General features: G+C 43.3%; 1 protein-coding gene across 1 annotated transcript in view; it reads left to right on the forward strand.

Moving 5' to 3' along the window:
• AFG2A (AFG2 AAA ATPase homolog A) overlaps window positions 1-20,469 on the forward strand; it is a 161,508-nt gene that overhangs the window by 115,499 nt on the left and 25,540 nt on the right. The window contains 1 exon segment of the mRNA XM_071452447.1: window positions 12,953-13,117. Within this exon segment, the coding sequence (XP_071308548.1) occupies window positions 12,953-13,117 (165 nt within the window).

A 20,469-nucleotide genomic window follows, 5' to 3' on the forward strand; every position in this document is an offset into this window, starting at 1 on the left:
GAAGAGTCTTGTTCACTTAAGAAGCTCACACCTAGTTGGACACCTGTGAACTGAAGGGGACTAAACCTCCCTCAACACTTCACAAGAAAGCTTAGCTGAAGGAAAAAATTCACCTCAGGAGCCCAGCGTGGCTTCTTTTGGGCCTTTCTGCCTGACGATTTCATAGCTGGCACATGAATGCAGCTTTCCAGACAGCCAAGAACTAATAAATCATAGTCAGCTTATATATATGTAAAAGTTGTTGAAATTATGCAAATTAACTGCTCAAATAGACCCTTTCAGGGGGAAAACCCAATTTCTGTGAGTTATACTACAAGTAAATGCAGTCTGAAATGAGATACGTTGCTGACTGTACCAAAGGAGCATGAACAAGTGTTTAAAAGGTGATAGGAAAGCACTTTACCAGCATAGCTTACACCTCAGGAGACTTCCTCAGGAAATAAACTAAATATTTTCGACAAGAAGAGAAGGAAATAAGCAATGATAATATTAAACAGCTGAGTAGAGCAATGATCTCTAAATCTTGGCAAAGAAATAGGCTGTAAGTAGACCATCATAAAGCTCACAGCAGAGTGGGAAAAGCAACACAAAGGGAGAGCTGTAAATGAATATGGACCCAGAAAATGACAAAAAAAAGAAGGTCAAGGTAACTGAATTTTTAGTTGTTAGAAAAGTGTAATTAAGGAGAGAAAAAAAAGAAAAAAAAAAACAACAAAAAAGAAGAGCAGAAATTGAAGATGGCCTGAACTGCTGTAGTAATTAATATGATTCTGTCCATTTTTTTTGTTGTTGTTGTTGTTGCTGGAAAAGTCTTCTGTGGTGTTTCAGGCAGGATAAAGGAATGAGTTGAAGTTCAGTAGAACAGAAAGTCATATGCTGACCAAATTGAAGCATGAGCATAGCCCAACTAAACCTTTATTTGAAACACCTCCCCTGGTGTTTTAAAATCTAGATTGTACTCATCTCAGCTTTAGAGGTATTTGAATCTGTCCATCAGGACTGGTACTGTAGCATCTTGAAATGACAGGGTTTGTTAAGAGAAGTTCATTGAGGCTTTAGGTCAAGGTGCAGCTTTGTTGATTGAGGTACAGTTTGACTGGATGAATACTTATTCATGCAGACAAGTAGAGGTGCAATCTTTCACCCCTGCTGTTTGGAGCCACTGTTGATTTAAGTGGGAAAAGTGGGAGATAAAAAAGGTAACTCAGGTAGTACATTATGTTACTTAACAAAAACCACAGCTGGGTTGTTTTCCAGCAGACACAGGCAAGAGAAAAGGAGAGAAAGAAAACAAAAAAGAGAAAGTGAGTTAAAAATCAAATAGACTTAATGAGAATCACAGTAATTTTCAGCCCTGATAATGCAGTGCAAAAATAAGCAAGATACAAACCAGGCATCTTCACTTTGCATGGCAGTAAGATGGGGATGGACAGGATGCCCAGAAGGAAATAGTGCAGTACATCAATGAGGCAGCAGCTGTATCTGACCAGCATGAAGGAGATGTAGGTGTTGATAATCCACAATTTAAAACCAATGTAGGAGTCTTGCACCGAAATTCTGTTTCCACCTTAACAGTTGGATGTGAAAGCTGGAAATCCACCAAAGGTACAGACAGACGTCTAAAAGCTTTTGAAATGAAATGCCTTGGGGAAATAAATAGTAGGTATTAAATGGAATGAATTTATAACAAATACTGAGATTCGTCGGGGAGTTGAACAAGACTTAATCTCCTAAATTATCCAGAAATGAAGATGGAAATATCTAGGATATGTGGTAAGAATGAAGCCAGATCTGATGCCAGACTGTCTGCCATGGCAGGAATGCCTTCAGGCTGACTGTAGAACATGTAAAAGGGACTGACCAAAATAATTCCTGTATTGCAAAGTGCTTAGAGCCAGAAACATCACAGGTGGCTTCACAAAGTGGGGGACAAGTCAAGGAGAAAGCCAGATGGACAACAATCAGCAGGGTCCTGCATTTTTTTGATGGAACTCTTGGCAGCGTAGGGGAAAAAATGTGAGTTCAGTGGCACCAAATGCTTTCCTCTAATATTTCTTGTCTGCTAGGGGCTATAAACACTTGGCAGACCTGCAGAATGATTTCAGGACTTTTATCAGCACCACTGCAGTCCTGATGAGCTGAAAGGATGTATTTTAACCCCAGAGTTGCAGCTCTCTCTGTTACTTGCAACTGGCAGCTGCATTGAGCTCTGTAATTTATGTAAACCCTGCACCACCCACAAGACTCCAAGATCAACACACAAAGTGGTTTCTGCCGGTATGAGGGAGAAAACCACCAGGTTGTCTTCCTGCATCCGGGTGGAGGAAGTCAGTGATTGTCTGCTTGCACTAATAAGAGGAGGCATGTCTGTGGGGCCTTTTCTCCAGGCAGTGTCTTGGCTTCTGACCCAGCCAGTGCACTGCTGTTCTTAATTAGCCGTGTCTTGACTGCATTAATATCCTGGCATGCAGCTATCTGTGATTCTAGAATCAGCCGTGCAGTTCTTCAGTGTTACCCACTCTTTCTGTGTCACTGGAACCATGTCACCTGCTCTGTGCCACCAACAGCAACCTCAGTGACCTCATCTGGCTGTTCCCAAAGTCTTTTTGCTCATCTGGACCTGGGAAAGTTCTTTAACTGCTTGAAGACTCACACCGCATGTCTGCTGCTAGATGTTCTGTGTCAAATAGTGCTTCACTGTGTGAGCATCACTTTGCAGGTGCTGGTTAGAGGCTTCTTAGCCACCTGTTTCTCTTTTTCTCCTCAATTTATGACTTAAACATGGGTTAAGAATGCACCTTTTGAAAGAAGGAAAGGGCTTCATTGGTGTTCAGGCATGTATCCATAGCAGAGGAGTTGAAACAGATGATCTTTAAGGTCCTTTCTGACCCAACCATTCTGCAGTTCTTCCACTACCAGGTACTGAGTTAAAACCCATAGTGTGTCTTCTGGTTGTTCCTTTATCAAAAGCATTGTTGACATCCTATGGACAGAGGCATCCTGTGCTGTTTGTTCTGCTCAGCGGGCTCCTGCCTGGCCACCACCAGCTATGCCCTTGGCAGGGACAAAGAACTCTTGGATCTCTCCCCAGGGCTGCCAGCTGTTCCCAAGTTTGCCTTAGTCTCAAATGGGTTTGGCACCTGCATTGTACCCAGTATGTGTGACCTGTGAAAGAGCAGGAGGTCTGTGTCTCCCAAAGAGAGGGGTTTAAACCAGGATGTGTTTTTTTTCACTCCCTGTTTGTTTGGAATATGGGCCTCAAGATGGGTTTGTACAAGGCATAATCACCTTGTTGTTCAAGTACAGATGGGTGATATTTTTTGTATAGTGGCTTTATTCTCTCTCTCTGAGTTGAATGACTTTTCCTTTAGCTTACAGTTATTGTGACTGGTATCTACTTTATTGCTTTAAATGGTCTTCCAGAACCACAGTAGTAAAATAAGATCTTTCAAATAATGAAAACCAGAAATTTATTTTTTTTCAGCCACAGCGCTGGCAGTAATGACGGAAAGTCATTGATTTCCTTTTGAAACTGTTTCTGAATTGTTTCCTTGATGTTGCCTACCTCTCTGCTGATTTCTTTCTTTAGAAGCAGCTGCTTTCACATATCTGGTTTGTTCTGGGAATATTTCTTTTGCACTTTGTTTATCTGTAGTGTGTCTATCTGTAGTTTGTCAGACAGGTCTGTAAAGTTTGGTCACAAGCCAGGAAAAGTCATGAAGAATTTTGTGGTAGGGTAGTCACTGAAGGAACCAGGTGTAAGGAATACAGAAACTGGTATGACAAAAGGTTATATAAAATGGGTCATGCAGCTTTTAGAAATACATCTTCTTGTCTGCAGCACAGTTTAACTTCTCCTTGTCATACACTGAAGTATGTTGCTTCAAGAAGTGTTCAGAGCATGTCCTGTGGATGAATCCTAGGAAAAGAAAAAGTAAGAGATGAAAAGCTGTTACAAGGCTGGTCCTGATGGAGCTGACCTGCTGTCGATTTTTGTCATTTGAGGCTAAGTTGTCTCTCAGAAAAACATCTCATCCCATGCTGGTAATTTAATCAGAGGACTGGCAATATAAAGGTAAAGCTTATGTATGGAAATTAATGTATTATGTGGTAGATCATTGTTGCAGTGTTTGAAAGCTTCTGAGGAGAATTGTGCTATTTTGGCAGGAGTTCAAAATTCTCTTTCCTACAAGGAGCAGGTTTGGTGGTTTGTTTTTTCTCTAACATGTCATTTTGAGGTTACATGGTAACATCTGTCAGAGCTATGCTAACCTCTGTCATCCAGCTGTTATAATTGTGGTATTTTCCTTCCTTTTCCTTCTCTTTCCTCTCCTTTCTGCTTTCCCTTTTTCCCCCCATCAGAAAAAAAAATTAAAGAAAAGGTAAAAAAACCCAGCAATGAAAACCACCTCCTTTTATACTGAAACTTCAGGTGGAATGAAGTGGTTATAAAAGCATCTGTCAACACAGGAATGGTTTGCCAAGCCAAGTATTTGGGTTGGAAGTCATGCCTTCCCAACTGCTTGAAAACAGGAAGTATCTCTGTTAAGTGATGGATAGCTCTACTTTGCTGAGAGGAAGAAAAGGCTTTTTTTCTTTCTTTTTTTTTTTTTTCTTTCTTTTTTTGCCTCTGGGCCAACAAATGAGTTCTGCAGTTGTTCCATGTATGTAAAGAAAGATTCCTATGGAAATGTAGATATGGGTGCACACATGTGTGTGTATGTGTCTGGATAGATATATGTATATATTTGTGTGTGTGTATGAATATACAAATGAAAAAAAAGCACAAAACTCAAAACCAACAATACACTTTGTACATGATTGGTCCCTGTCAGAAGCCAGCCCGGGCACATCTTAGCCCAGTGATTCCTGTAAAGCTCTCAAAATCTGTCAGAAACAGCCTGCAGGATTGCAACGGCTCCTGGGTGATTAATTGCCAAAAGAGTCTGGTTCCAGGTTCCATTACATGTAATTGTTATCTTTTTCTAAAGGGGTTCTTTCATTAAACCCCCACTCACCCGCCCCCACCAAAAAAAAAAAAAAAAGGGAAAGGAAGAAGAGAGCTGACATTCCTGAGGTTTTGCACCTCTTAGACAGGAGCATGGAGGACTCTCTTATGTAAACATACACTGAAGAGGGTGTGTTATGTTGTTTATTAGCTGATGATAGATTTTTTTTTTTCCCCTTCGCTTAATTTTAACTTTACTAAAAATCATTTATTAGAAATGGGGGAGAAAAGGCTGCATGGAATGGGCATCTTCCAGTGTCTTCTCCACCTCACTGTGAGACCCAGAAAATGGCAAAGGACTTGATCACTCCTGCTCCTTGCTAAAATTGCAGGAAAACAGCTGGAAACTGGGACATCCTCTGTGCCATTGTGGTAAAACTGCTCAGACTGGACATGGGGAGAGGACAAAACCTTGTGTCTGACACCTGCTTTGCAAAGGAAGTTTGTGGCTTTAAAACGTGTGGTTGAGTGTGCTGAAGGTACGGGCAGATGATGAAGAATAAATTGCTTTTCTGAGGCCATACTGACAAAGTAGTGGGGATTGAGAGCCTGATTGCCTGGCAGTGCCTCAGTGGGTTTGAACACACGTCATTTGGAGCTGAATTTCTGTGGTGCCAAACTGGATTTGTATCAGCATGGTTGCTTGGGTTTGCACTGCTTTTACTGCATTGAAAACGGGCCGTGTTTCTGACGGGTTTAGACTTTTAAGGATGGAGGCCTGGGCAAAGCTTGGCTCCCAATGAGCATTGCAGTGATTTGTGCCAACTGGCCAATTTAACTGTTTGCAATATCAGATGGAGGAAAAAAGCTCGGAGATACTGGTTCTGCAGCTGCAGAGTATCTGCCTGCAGATGTTTCTGCCAAGAGAAATGGTTGAAACTCTGTTTCTTGAGATATTTTAATCCTATCTGAAGAAAACTACAAAAACACGTGCCCTGGTATTGTCTGCATGGGCCAAGGAGCACTTTGTTCCTCACAGTTGTGTTTGCACGGTCGCATTGCAGCAGAACAAGTCTCCTCAAGTCTCCTTTCTCCACGACTCCCTGTAAATTGGCTGTATCAATCAAATTCTGCCAGTGGCAGGATGGTGATGTGCAGTGGTCAGGGCACTGCTGTTAGTCTGATTAAAAAGGTGAGAGTGTTTTGTGGCATCCAGCTTTGTGCAGATTTGGAAAGCCAAACCTGGCCTTCCTTAGAGGTTTTTGAGGCTTGATATACTTCCATATCAACTCTGGAAATTTTTGCTTACTTAAAGCACTGCCTATTTGTAGTTATTGAAGTCACATTCTTACCTGTTTTAAATCACCACCCTTAGTGGAAATGACTGGGTGCTGTGAAACATGCATGTTGTTCCAGCAGGTGATGACAGCGGTTTCAATTGATTCAAGGCAGTTCTTTCCCCAGGTTTCATTTTGTAAGGAAGGATGATTTTGCTGTTTTCCTGCACACTGTAATGTAAACTTTTGCTGGGATAGCTAAGAGACTGATCTATAGTGCTCGCTGAAAGTGTTAGTTCGTGTGGGTAGCCAGCAAAGAGAGCACATGGAATTACACGGAGAAGTTTCCCTCTGTTGATGTGACAAACTGGAAACAGGTATGAATTAGTGGTCGAAGGGAAAAGATGAACTGGACATGTGTACCTGGAGGATAAGCAGGGGGAGTAGCTGCTACACAGGCAAGGGCATCTGAGAGACAGACCATGTTCTTATTTTGGAGATGGTTCACTCTCTGTATCTCGTCATCTTGCTTTGGACTGGGATCACCTCAGCTGTCTCCCAGCTGGAGTTGGTTTGCTGTTTGCCAGGGGTATCAGAGCACACATTTGCTCCCTGCCTTTAACTCGTGCTCCTGCTGAATGCCTGAGCAGAGGGTTGCTGCCACTCGGTAGCATGTTCCTGCTGAACACCTGCTGTCAAACTATCATGTCCTTTCTTGTCAACTTGCACAACGCTCCAGGTCTTGAGCAAGACTGACACCACGGAAAGGCTGCGCAGCCTGGCTTTTATAAATCTGTGTGGAAAGCAAAGCCTTCACATGGGTAACTACAGCATTTTCTGGGAGCTGGTTTTTTATAATGTTTGATAAAATTCTGTTAGCAAATGCATGTTATGGAGTGGTGGATGCACCGTAGGTTAGGGAACCAAAGTGCTCCACCCTGAGAGGAGTAGTAGATGTTGTGTAATGACAGCAGCGAGTAATCTGCACAGATCTTGGGAGATGTACAAGGGTGGTGACCAGCAAAAAAAGTCATCAAAGAGGGGAACTGGTTAGAGATGTTGGCATGTGCTGAGGGCGGTGACAGACATTGGCACAGAAGGAAGAAGGTGGGGAAGTGGAAGAGTGTGAGGAAAGGGGCTCTTGGCAGGAACAAAGCAGTTTCGCTTGACTCGGGAGCCTGTAATTACAAGACTCCAGCCTTGTGACACAGTGAATAAGTGTGTCACCTGGAACAGAGGAATTTGGGGTTGCCTCCTGAAGCAGCTCCTGCCAGATGGAGCGGGAGTAAAAGCCTTATGGGAGAATAAAATTTAGTCTCCACTGGACTATGGTTTTTAAGTCTTTAATGGTAATACTTCCATGTGTCTTTTCCTCTCAGCACCTCCTGTTAATTTTGGCAATTAAGCCATGGTTGCAAAAAAGCCTCCAGTAATCTCTCAGACAGGATGGATGAGCTTCCTGTACTTGAAACTTTCAAAGATCCTAAAATGCCTGGCGCTTCCTGATCTGTTGGGCTGGGAGCATGACCTGCTCTGGCACAGAGTGGGAACGAAAACATCAGGCACTGAGGTGAGCCTCAAAAGCGTAGGGGAAGCACCTTGATGGCAGCTGCCTTCGCTCCTGCCAGAGGTAAATGATGGCACAAGAAGGCCTTAACACTTCCCACACTTGCAATGCATCTGTCCTGACATGTGGGCAAAACCATGGAAAACATCTCACAAACAGCTACTGCTTGCACAGGCTGCAGAAGGCTGGGATAGGGTGGTGAGGCCCTGGCACAGGCTTCCTAGAGAAGCTCTGGATTCCCCATGCCTGGATGTGTTCCAAGCCAGGCTGGATGGGACTTGGAGCTACCTGGTCTAGTGGAAGGTGTCGCTGCCTATGGCAGAACTGGATGATCTTTAAGGTTCCTTCCAACCAGGCCGTTCTCTGATTCTATGATTCTGTTTCTTTAAAATGACTTAGAAATGTTCAAATACTCTAATGGTGCAAGTTAAAAAAAAAAAATTGCATTTCCCAATGAGGTTACAAGATATAGAGTATCTCTTGTATTGAGGAGTCCTTGTAAGTAGGAGCCCTGACCACAGTTCATAAATAGCAATTGTTAATCTAAATTGGAAGGATTGAGTTACAAAGGAACTATTCCCAGTCCTCTCATTTTCATCAGTGATCTAATCCCAACAGACTCCAGAGGCAAAATTAAACTTTTAGTTGCATTTTTTAGGTTTCACATTAAAAGCAATGTATTTGTTTGAAAGGAAACAAATTTAGTATAAAAATTTGTTCCTGCATGTGGAGATTAATTGCAGCAGAGAATATGCAGTAACACTGATTCTCCAGATGAGCTTCTCTACCTCCTGAACTGATTTGCTTTCTCTTCCTCACCTCAATATCCACTTACTTCTCAGGAGTTTTTAAGTTGTATCTGTTTTTGCTAAAGTTAGGTTACCTTCACACACAGTTCATGTGTGAGCTTTTGTTATGGGATTAAGAATGCTTTTGATGAATGAAGCGTGGCTGCTGGATTCCTATCAGTAGGAAAATAATTTTTTTTCCTGTCCCATAGAGAGCTCAGCTAGTTATGCTTCTGCCATTGTTGTAGTTCTGCATTCTGTAACAATGTGATTTTTAAAATGGCCAAGTAACCTTTGACAAAGCTAACTAAAGGTAGATGCTCAAAAAAAAAAAAGGGGAAAGAGGAGGAGGAAAATTAGCAAAGCCCTAAGGTTAAATCTGGTCTGTTCTTAACAGGAACCACAAATATTTTTCAGGCTTTACCTATTAATGTTTTCTTTCCTGAAATAATTATCTTCATAATTGCACACAAAATACATGTTTTTGACCTAGCTATCTTTTCCAATGATATATTTTGAGGAAATACTCTATTTTAATTACAAGAAAACGAAATGTTTCTTTTTGAAAGGGCAGCAGTTTCTTCTTAGAAAACTGTGGTTTTGCTGTCGATGATACTCTATATTACGAGAGCATTATGTCACTTTGCTAGTCTTCCCCATAGGAGCATTGTATCTGTGTACCACTCATAACCTGTCAATGCATGGCCACTTGCATAACTGTTGTGCAAAAATCACATAAACCTGCAGAAGAATTGCTCAGTGGTACAAAATATTCTGGGTTCGAGCTATTCTGGTTTCTAACAAAGCCCCAATTAGTTATTTTGTGCCCTTCCTGGTTGAAGTAAATTATGCAGCCCTCACATCTCGACATCAGTGAGTTATGTAGCTTTGTGCACACATCAATTAATTTTGGCCCCATCAGCTTCCCACCTCCTGCGTGCTGCTCGCCCCGAATCGGGTTTGCATCTCCCAGTCGCCAGCAGTTCATCTCGCGCTCCCGGCAGCTGCACCTGCCCGGGCCTGCAGCCCTGCTTCAACTCTTCACCCTCCCCGTCCTGCCTCTGCTCCTGCTCAGCTGAGCCACTGCCTGCTCCTGCTGAATCCCTCCTCCTCCTGCTCCGTCCTCGTGCCTGCCAGGTGGTCACCACCTAATCCCATTGCACCCAGCCCAGGGCAGTGGGGCTGGCCCAGAGGTGACCTGGCTGTCCTTATCGCTCTCTTCCCCATTTTCAAAGTGCACGTTGCAAGATTGAAGCTCCATCTTCTGGAATGGCCTGTGAAAGTCATGGCGTGCTTGGAGCAGCCATCACCAAATCCCTACCTGTGGTGAAGGCTGGATCACACGACATCCCACTGAGAAAAGCAGAAGCTTCTAGGTCTGTGCAAAAAATGGTGTTGAGAAGAAAGGTGGTACCAGCACCCATCCAAATCAGCCCTGCTGGTTAGCATGGCCTGGGCCTTGGGCTCGAAGTGCTGCAGGTGCCCACATCATGTGCCACAGCAGGCTTCCCTAAGCAACCCAGAAGAGTTCACTTCTCTCCAGCGAGCAGAGACATCATGAGGGCTGTCTTGTTCCCTTACTGCCAGCCTCTGCATGCAGCTTGGTTCTGAATTCTGAGTTATTTTGGCCAGAAAGGAAAAGCATCTCTGTGAGAAGTGTGCAGAGTTGAAAAGCCTGGGAGGGCAGCGTGATGTCCTGCAAACGAGAGAGGCCTTGGCTTGCTGTTGTGTTCTGAGCATCCAGCAGCAGAGTAGCTCTGCAGCCCACCCCAAGCCCCCCAGCAGGCCTTTTTCCTCCAGGAGCACCAGATAGGTCAAAGCAGGCCCCTTCCTCACCTTCTCCTGCTGATTTTAGCTCCTCAGGAACATGGTGAGGGGGAGCCTGGTGGCTTGCCAAGGTGGTGCCAGCAGAGCTGGGAGCAGTCAGGCTGTGCCCAGGGTCTCCCAGGGTCACCACATCAGGAGGGCTGGTGGAGACCAGCTCTCAGTTCCATCTGCTTTTGTCTGCAGGGGCTGGAGGGAGCCTGACTCTTGTCTCACGCTGAGGTTATAGAGTCTGTGTCTTGTTGTCTGTGTTGATATAGCCAGCGTGCACTGCTGCAACTGACTTGTGCTTTTTTTTGTGCAGTTCCCAGCACATCTGGTCACCTTGGATAAGGTCCCTGGGCCTGATTGTAGCAAAAAAGTGATGATAGCATGCTTAAAACTTGGGCCTTCAACTACCAACATATGTAAAACACAAAGCACTGGGGACAAACTGGAGGAAACACAGGTTTTAGTCACTGACCAGAAAAAAGTGTGTTCACTGTGTTAGATCTGCAGTTGTGCTTTTTGTGTCTTGGAACTGGGAGCCAGGCAATGGAGCACTTGCTCCCAGCTGATTGGCACTGAGTGTTTTCCCTGTCCCACCTGCACCACAGCCCTGGTCATTCATCAGTGGGAAGTTAAGCTGGCTTTAGAAGATATTCTAATTATCTGGGTGTCCTGATGAAACCTGCCTTGGTTTGAAAGAGGCACCGCCGTATTCTTGTGAACATTTCTTGTTTCTTCTAAATAATAGAATTAGCTATGGGCATTTCCTTAAGAGCATGCAGAACACAATTGCAGTTTAATACCACTCCTTCCAAGCCTAGTCTTGAAACATGCAAATTTCTCTTTCAAGTGTGTTGGCAAAAAATGGCAACATCCTGACGAACACACACAATTTAGACACTGAATTGTACACTGGTCGGGACATTGTCAGTGAGCTGAGCTCTTGGGTGGGTTCATCAGGAGTGGAAAACAGCACGGTCTGCTGAGCAGATATCAGTGGACAGCTTGTTTCTTGCTCTCTTCTATAGGGATCCAGCATTGGCCACTGCAGACACGGGGTGCTGGGCTGGGTATTGACTTGTGGGCTTCCCAGCCTTGCTCTGTCCTTGCACAGCTCCATGCAGCACCACAGGACCGTGCACTTTCTGCTGAGCATTTTCATGTGTTGTTTTAAAAATAACAAGATGTCTCTTAACATTCAGGATACATTTTTCCACTCTGAAGCACCACAACAGTCTTTTTAAAGAAACTCTAGGAAGGGTGTTAACTTGATCAATGCTGTGCAGGAAGGAAAGCTCTTTCCTACTATTTTTTCAGCATGACTTTCACTGACATGATCAGGCTGGGAAAAGACTTACTGGCTGACAGCCCAGGACAGCCATGCAATATCTCTAGTCATCTGGAACTCAAACTAGTCTACCCAAGGGAGAACCATAACATAAAAACAATTTAGGTTACACACTGAATCTTATAAACATTGTTCAGTTTCTAAAAAATAGTTTAAATACTATTTATGTGTATTTGCTGTGCATGGGATTATTGTATTTTGCTTTTCTTTTTTCCAAATGTTAAGTAAGGCTGGAGGGTTTTTACTTTTTTTACTGTACATGGTTTTCAAAAACCTTGGAGGTTTTTTTATAAACATAGGGAAATGAGCTTCCTCCCTTCCTATAAATTTAAGTTTGGCTTCTCCTCTATATTGGATATAATTGCTTTATATATAGATAAAGTTTACTTTTTGACCCTGTCCAGAAAGATGTTTGAAGGGAGCTTCCAGAGGCCCTGTGGTTCCCCCTCCTGCTCAGGACTTTCACCAGACCAGATCAGAGAGAGCTTGACTTCCTCTGCTGAGCCATAAAACCCCCAAAGGCAGAATTTCCACAGCCTCCCCAGTAACCTGCCCTGAGGCTGTGCTTCTCTTCTAGAAATATTTTCCTCCCATCCAGTCTGAACCCTCCATGCTGCCCATTGTGGGCATTGTCCCATCTTACATTTTCTGCCTCTGTTTGCTCTGCCACCCTCCCACCCCCAGTATAAACTGAACACCCAAAGTGCAGGGCCAAACACATGTGCATGAAGCTGTGCATCACTGGCCTCTCTCAATTATTACCTTATTTTGCATAAAAAACCTCACCACAATGATCTGCTTGTCTGTAAGCATGTACAGCTCTAATAACGTGGGATAAAGCAACGTGGATCCACAATGTAAGATTTCACTCCAACAAAAACCCTTCTTTTCTCTCATTGTTGTCTCCTTGGAAGATCTGAACTTGGGATGTGTCCATTGCCACCTGTCCTTCTGCCAAGTCCTAACATTCCAGCACACCTTGCAACAAGTCTAGAAGTATTGTTTTAGGAAAATGACTGTGGTTCCTCTATGATTCCTTTTTTCCATAAACTGGTATTTCACAAGCTGAGTAGCCTTACTGTCTTTTCTTGTGCAGGTTCATGCTTTTGTTTAAACTGTTGATTATTTGGTGGTGGTGTTGTTTTTGAGCTGTGGGGTTTCTTTTTGCTTCCTTGATGTGCTGTAACTTTTGCTGTGACACTTTGATTGCAGGCCCTGCTGAGGCCGGGGCGGATAGACAGAATTATCCACGTGCCACTGCCAGATGCAGCCACTCGCAGGGAAATCTTCAGGCTCCGTTTCCAGTCCATGCCGGTCAGCAACGACGTCTGCTTGGCCGAGCTCGTGGAGCGCACGCAGAAATACTCGGGAGCCGAGGTAAAACTTCACGGAGTGGGTGCACAAAGGGTGTTTAAAGTTCAACTCAAATGTCCCTTGAGCTTTCTCAGAGTGCTGGTGGGAATTATGAAAGGGAATATTTCAGATATTGCTGTGTTTTTGCAATCTGGGCCTTTTTTACTTCAAGGTCCCTATCAGAAGAGTGGTGCCAGGGGAAGGGTCTGTTTCAGGGTGAGCCTTCATACAGTTGCAGGCAGCCTCATTAAGGATGTACTGCCAGGGAGGTGGAGGCAAGCTCTCCCAGACTTCCCCAACAGTTCCCTCACATCTCCAGGAATCTTTTGAGTGCAGGATTGTGACTGAGAGCCTCAGGAGGAGAGAGGAGAGATGGAGGTAAGAAACAATGCAAGGGAATTGCAAAGGAGTTGCTTTGAAACTTGTATTTTCCTATTCAATATAATAAAAACTTCACAGCAGCACTTATTGTTATAGCTCATTGCTATTATTTAGCTTCTGACAGTGAATGTCAGACAATTATTTCCTGTCCTGGGCAGAAGGAGAAACTTTTTCAGATGCTGCTGCCTGGCAGTTATAGTAAGTATCAGTATATTAGTGGTCATCATTCTGCTCCCTGAATGTTATTCATGTCAGTGTCTCATGAAAGGATATTTCGTTCTTTCCTCATTTTAATTAATTGAGAGTAATTATATTAATTCAAAAATTCAAAGAATGCTAATAAGGTTGCCAAGTTGAGCTCTTGAAAGGTATGAAATACCAGAATTTCCACCTTGCTGTAGCCAGCCCTAGTGTCTGCATTATCACGCCATCTAATTACATAGCCACCTTCTGCTTTTTCCATAGCAGAGTGGAAAATGTGCTGTGCTTGCCTTGGCTCCCCATGTCTCTGTGTGCTGTTTACAAGGGCAGGGAAATTAGGTAAACTTTTGTCTCGGGTGATTGTGGAGGATTTGTGTGATTGCTTGAAGGCCCTTCTCAGAGGACTGGTGGTGCTCCCAGGCCAGGCTTCCCCTCATTTAACTGTCACTTACATACTGGTGGGCTGGAAATCGCTGTGCTGCCTACTCATAACTTCTGGCTGGTGTGGGCACTGCTGTGTGTGCTGTGGGGTCATTTTGGGAAGCTGTGTCACAGCAGACACCAAAGCCAAACCCATGAGAGATTTCCTCCTCCACAGCACAGGGCAGACTGTGCTCTGGGGATGAATGAATGATTGGAAGCTGTGTAGTGAGCAGAGCTGGTTTGTGTAGCACTTCTCTCTGCCCAGAATGTGGGCTCTCATAATGAAAAAAAAAAGGCAACAATGAAAAGGATTTCATGCTTAAATGTTGGTCTGGAAGACTGTCACAGCTCTACTGCTTCCACATTTTGGAAGTAACAGTGTTATGTTTATATTTGGGGGACAGTGACACAACTTGGGGAAATTTATCTGCCTCTGGCTGCGGTACAACCTCCATAAACATAAATATAAACATCTCCTCTGTTGCATATGGCAACTGTCGCCTTACCAGTCAACAACTGCAGTGCTTGTAGTTTAGGAATTCCAAGCATATGGGGATTTCCTTTGGATCTGGATCCACTGGAAAGCTAGTGGTGAATTCCAGTGCCTGGTTGATAATGAGTCACAAATGTCTTGGTGCTGGCTTTGTGCAGAATCAGAAATAAGTTAATGGGTCATTGAGTGCAGCTACAGACTGGTTTCAGGGAAAAAAAAAAGCTGCCTGTTTCTAATATGGCATTTCTCACGAATTTTGTTCTTTTGCATCATGCAAAGTATTATAATAACTGGGATGTAAAGAGTAAATACAGAAAAAGCCTCAGTCAGGGTTCCTTGGAAGAATATATAAAGTCTTGATAGTTGGCACACACAGTGGCCAGTTTCATTAAAGCCTTTTCTTCCCAGTGTCTCCAGCTTCCCAGCTTTACAAATAGTTTCCGCTGCTGAATGGCAAGTTCCCATTGCACTGTTCTAGCCTTTGTTCAGAGAAAGAAATGGAAAATGCCTGGTTTTGTGACTGGAAGATGCTGTATGAATAGGGAGCTGCGTGTAAAGATGCGTTGAATCATCCTGACATGAGCTGAATAAACAGCCAGGAAAGTGGATAGTTCAGTGTGCATCTGGCTTCCAACTTGGCCCCTTTTCAGATCAGATACTTGTGTGTTTTTGCCTGTCATCGCTTATGACCAGTTATCTCTGTTCACCTGCTGGATGTACGTTCCTCTTAATGACTACCTTTAAAGATACATCAAGATAGCAAAATGGGGTGATTACTTCCCACTGTTTCATGTGAGGGAAGGTGGAAGATAATTTATGAGGGTGAATTACAGTTTCCTTCTCTTGTGTGTCAGTGAAGTTTTTTCTTATTAAAGACATTAGATGAGCAATGTCTGTACAGTTAACTTTTAGGTCGAAGAAATCCCCAGCTTTCTGGAAATATTTGAATTTGAGTGCAATCTTCATTTCCAGACCTTTGTGAAGTAGTGCTTAGCAGCAGTACTTGGGCTGCTCTTCAGGGATACTGCATATAATTTTGGGCCAAATTGCAGGAGGTCCAACTTTTACAAAACTGATAATTTTTTAATGGTTTTACATAATTAGAATGTCTGTGCTCTGAGCTTGTTCACAGTTTGATCACAGTTTTCCTAGAGCATTTTCACTGTTGTACTTCATGCTGAGAAGTTTTATCTGTTTCATTTCCCACTGAAGTAGGGATAATTAGAGATCTGACCGCAGAAGTATTTAAAAGCAATGTTTTAAAGTACGAGCAGTGTGAGTTTTTTGGGTTTCATTTGCTTGTTTTTATGGTGCTGCCACAGCCAGCTATCCTTAGGAAAGATGGGCTTTCCACCAACTTAGGTGCTCTATTTTTCAGTTTGGGGTTAGACAAGCAAGGGATAAGGAGAGTGTTTCCCCACTGGAGAAATACTTTGTTCCAGAAAGTAGGTGATAAAAAGGAAAATAAACCCAGCAGAGTGAGAGATGTTCTTTTATTGTCTAAGCTGCAGTCAGATTAAGTTTTTGTTGCAATTTAAAAGGCAGAGAGGGAGGTTTTAGGCAGAAACTGAAATCGAGTGTTGAGTTGTTTGAGTTTAAAGTTGGTTGGAAGTAATAAAAAATTAAATAATCTGGGTATGATAACAATATTCCTCAGATGAGTGTGCTTATAAAAGTAAGATAATGGGGACTGACTGCTTTTAAATTGGTGGAAAGCAGGTCATGGTGAAAGCCAAGGCTGGCATGGTTTCTATAGTATTATCAGTTTCCATGCTTACAGGACACAAGAGTAGAGCAGGAATCTTGGAACCTGTAAATCTTTCACTGGTTCTGAATCGAAGTGGAGCAGTTAATGTAAAAAATATCTTTCTCACTTTGCAATAACTCTCAATGGGAGCCCAGAAAATGAAAGGGAAGAAAAGCAAGCTGATGAAGGTTTGCTCTGGTTCAAATAAGAGCAGATGTGATGCCAAAAAGATTTGTGCAGCAGCAAACTAGCTGAAATCAACTCAAGTCTTTGACTCTTAAAATATGTATTCCAAAACATGCTTGTTCTTGTTTACCAGCTATTGACATATTTAAACTAGTAACTTTAATTAAAAACACCCCCAAACAACCAGACCTCTCCAAAATCCTCTGTTTCATGCAGAGGAAGATAGTAAGTACAAAAGGAATGAGGATGTGTTCCACCATAGGTTCACAGGAGGGTAAAGACCCTTGTAAGAGACTGGGGAAGATTTGTCTGTTTAGTCAAGAACAGCTACAGTAAGGGAGAGAGAGGGTTTAGATATAGGGAAAAACTGGACATTCAAAAGATAAGGATGTGTTACCTTCTTTACATCTAGCTGTACATTAAGGAAAAGATCTTCCAGGCTTAAGGAAAAGGCCTTGTGCTTAACACTATGAAAGGGCAATGGATTCAATCCTATGTATTAGCCTGAAGTATTACAGTGAAATGTGATTTTTCAAGGTGAGGAATGCCATCAAATTGAAATGTAGCAAGATTAAGGCCTCAGATGAACCTCTGATGTTTCTCTTGGACTGGTGCAGAGGATCTGTTAATTTATGTCACTCATTGAAAAGTGAACATTTTTGTGTGGGTGGATGAGGAAAAGTCTCAGCCTTTATCCAATATGGGTAGCATGGGATCACCTCTTTCCTACACACATTTATCAGTGCTAAGGATGTGTTTGGCACAGGTGTCTGGAAGGTGAGGAAATACCTGGCTTTGAGAATGTTTTCCAAATGTTAGTGTTTGGGATAAACGAGATGAATCACCGGAAAGGAAATCACTAAGTACCCAGGACTTCCCATGGGATTTTGCCTGCTGCTGGTCTCGCAGGAGGCTCCTACGTGCGGAATGTGCTCGGGCACACTGGGAGTGAGGGCACTGTGAGCACCTGGGGATGCCTGGGAATGGCATTGGCGTGGCAGTGCTGAAAGCAGGACTTGGCATTACTCTGCCTCTCCCTGCTCTTTTCAGTCGCCTCAGAAAGATCTGCTTCCTGTTGCCCCTTTGTCAGAGGTGTTGCCCAGAGTGGGTGGATTTTCATCATGTTGTGTCTCAGCTGAGGCCTGATAAAGTGCTGTGTGCTCTGACTTAGTGAGGGTGTAGAGCATGGCTGGCAATCAGCACATTTATGCCCAAACATAAGGTTTGGTGTAGAGGGGAGTATTGGCACAGAAATTTATGCGTGGCGAGCTCATCTGGGAAAGAACATTTTCTCCTTCAGTGAGATAATGATTTGCTAATAGTTTAATCAAGCAGGGGAGATTTAATGCATCTGGCTGAAGGGACATGAGTGTTTCCGAAAAGGTCAGACACATTAACAGCTCAGGAGGACGCAGTCAAAACTGCTTCCTAAGGAACTCAAAGAACAGTGATCCTCAGAGGAACTTGGGGAAAAAAGCCGGGGGGAATTTGAATGAGCACCAGCCAATGCTGAGGTATGAAATTTTGCTTGCTCCTCACACCTGACTTCTTTTTTTCCTCCAAAAAGCTGATATTTGATTCTTTAAATGCCAAAACAGTTCAGATGCAGGAACTTTACAGCTGATTTCAACATGTTTTTCTTCATTAACTACTTTAATGGTATTGTCCACCCAGGTTCTGTAAGTGAGCACTCTTGTGTTTGCTTTTACAGGGTTGTTTTGTGTTGTGTCCAGTGTCTGGACAAAGAACATGAGTAGGAGCATCACCTGTGTCAGGAGCAAGCTCCCTTCCCTTGAGCTTGCACAAACCAGCTGTACTTTCACCAAACCAGGGGAGATGCCTGGCTTTGCCAGCAGCACCAACTGTGCTGTTTGCCTCCTTTCCCTGTCTTCTCCTTCCCATTTTCCCACAACCTCACCCATGGCAGAGTAACCAGGAGCTCCCAGTTGCTGAGGGTGGCAGAGGGCTGCGTGCTGCCAGCACAGCAGGGCACTGCTGAGCTGCCACTGTCACACAGGCTTATAAAAGAGGGACCTAGGCCCAGCTTCTGTCAGCCAGCTTTACTTGCCCTCTGCTCTTGCCTCTGGCTTTGCTGCTTTATTGTCCTGGGCTTGGCTGCAATTCCCAGCAATGGAAAAACATGTTGCTCTTTAAAAGCAGATGGGAATTCATTACTGAAGGAAAAAATATGTCTCTTTAGCCTACTGCTATTGTTTTCTTTGAGTTTTATTTTTTGCCTGTGAGTTATTTCTAGCAACTTTTAATTTAATTTTTTTTTAATCAGACAGTGGGGATTATTCTTCAATGTCTTAAAGCACACGCTCTTAGTATAGCAGTGATCACAAGTGGGGGTATGGAAAGTTCAGAGTGAAAATTGCATTTGCAGTGATCAGGAAGGAATTGAAAGTGTTGGCTTATTCCTGCCTTTTGAAGTACTTTCATTGGTGTAATACAAATGCTTATATCAGCTCAGAGTTGAAGAATTGGCTTTTATGTTAAAAAAAAAAGGAAAATAAAATATAAAAAGTGTGTTTTTCCTCACACTGACCTGTTTTTCTGATTTAAACCTGTAGTGCTGGCACTTGATCTCATAAGTTATGATGTGTCACGGAGTATGTGGTTAGAAGTGAACTTGCTGCTTGGAGTTTGTCTCAATTCTAGTCCTAAAGCATAAGACAAGGTGTACAAATTGGAGAGTCACCAAAAAGTTATTGCAGTTCAGAGAAAACTTATTCCTGGGTCCTCTACTCTTATATGACAACTTCAGGGCCACATTCTCTCAACATACACAAGTTGTTGTAAATACTGAGTATTTAGTATAGTAGCAAAAGGTATGTCTGAAGTTTCCTTGTTTCATTGATTCGTATCCACTTTTTTCTTAAACTAGGGTGGGTGGGGAAAGTAAATATTCATTGCTATTTCTCATGCTCAAGATTAGCGAGTGTCTGACTTGCTTAAGTGTCTGTTATGATTAATTTTAGTAGTATTCAATGTCTGACTGTCCATCCTCATTGTTCAATTTCTCTTCCTTTACATGTATATTCATTTTTCCCCTGGATATGCTGCATTAAGAGGAGGGCCAAGTTGATCAGAGGGATGGAGCACCTCTCCTGTGAGGAAAAGCTGAGGGAATTGGGATTGTTCAGCCTGGAGGAGAGAAAGCTTTGGGGTTACTTAATTGTGGCCTTCCAGTACTTGAAGGGACCATGCAAGAAGGGAGGAGGAGTGTTTGCAGGGCTTGTAGTGACAGGACAAGGGGGAATGGCTTCAAACTGAAAGAAAATGGGTTAGATTATTATGAAGAAATTGTTCCCTCTGAGGGTGGTGAGGCCCTGGCACAGCTTTGCCCAGGGAAGCTGTGGCTGCCCCATCCCTGGTGGAGCTCTGAGCAGCCTGGGGTAGTGGAAGGTGTCCCTGTCCATGGCAGGGGGGTTGCAAAGAGGTCATCTTTAGGATCTCTTCCAGCCCAGGCTGTTAGGTGATTCTGTGATTTCAAGGAGGTAGCACATTTCAAGGCATGATGTCCAGCATCTGCTTGGCCAGGAGAGCTGCAGAAAGTTCCCCACTTGTGCAGTGAAATTACTTTCCATCCTTAATAGAATCAGCCCTCCAAAACCACTGTACTTGGTCAGTGAGATCTGAAATGGTTCTGATTGTGATCTTAATTAGCACTAGGATATTTAGATGTAGTACCTGAAGGCTAATTCAGGATGTTTATACCAGATGAAAGCATCCAGAGGAACACCTTGTGCTGACCTACTTGTGTTTCTGGGACTGTGCCAGTTCAATTGCTGTCATGGTAGAAGAAATGTTAATGAATGGCAGAGAAATAATAGGGCCCAGGTGTAAAAGGCTGTTAATCTACCTGGCTATTGTTGCTGTGAATGAAGAACATGTTATTTTAATGGCAACACTGACTGTTTACACTTCACTGAACTGCAAAGA

Source organism: Agelaius tricolor, unplaced genomic scaffold, assembly GCF_023055355.1.
Source record: "Agelaius tricolor isolate 1412-34295 unplaced genomic scaffold, bAgeTri1.0.p SCAF_34, whole genome shotgun sequence".
Classification (NCBI taxonomy): domain Eukaryota; kingdom Metazoa; phylum Chordata; class Aves; order Passeriformes; family Icteridae; genus Agelaius; species Agelaius tricolor.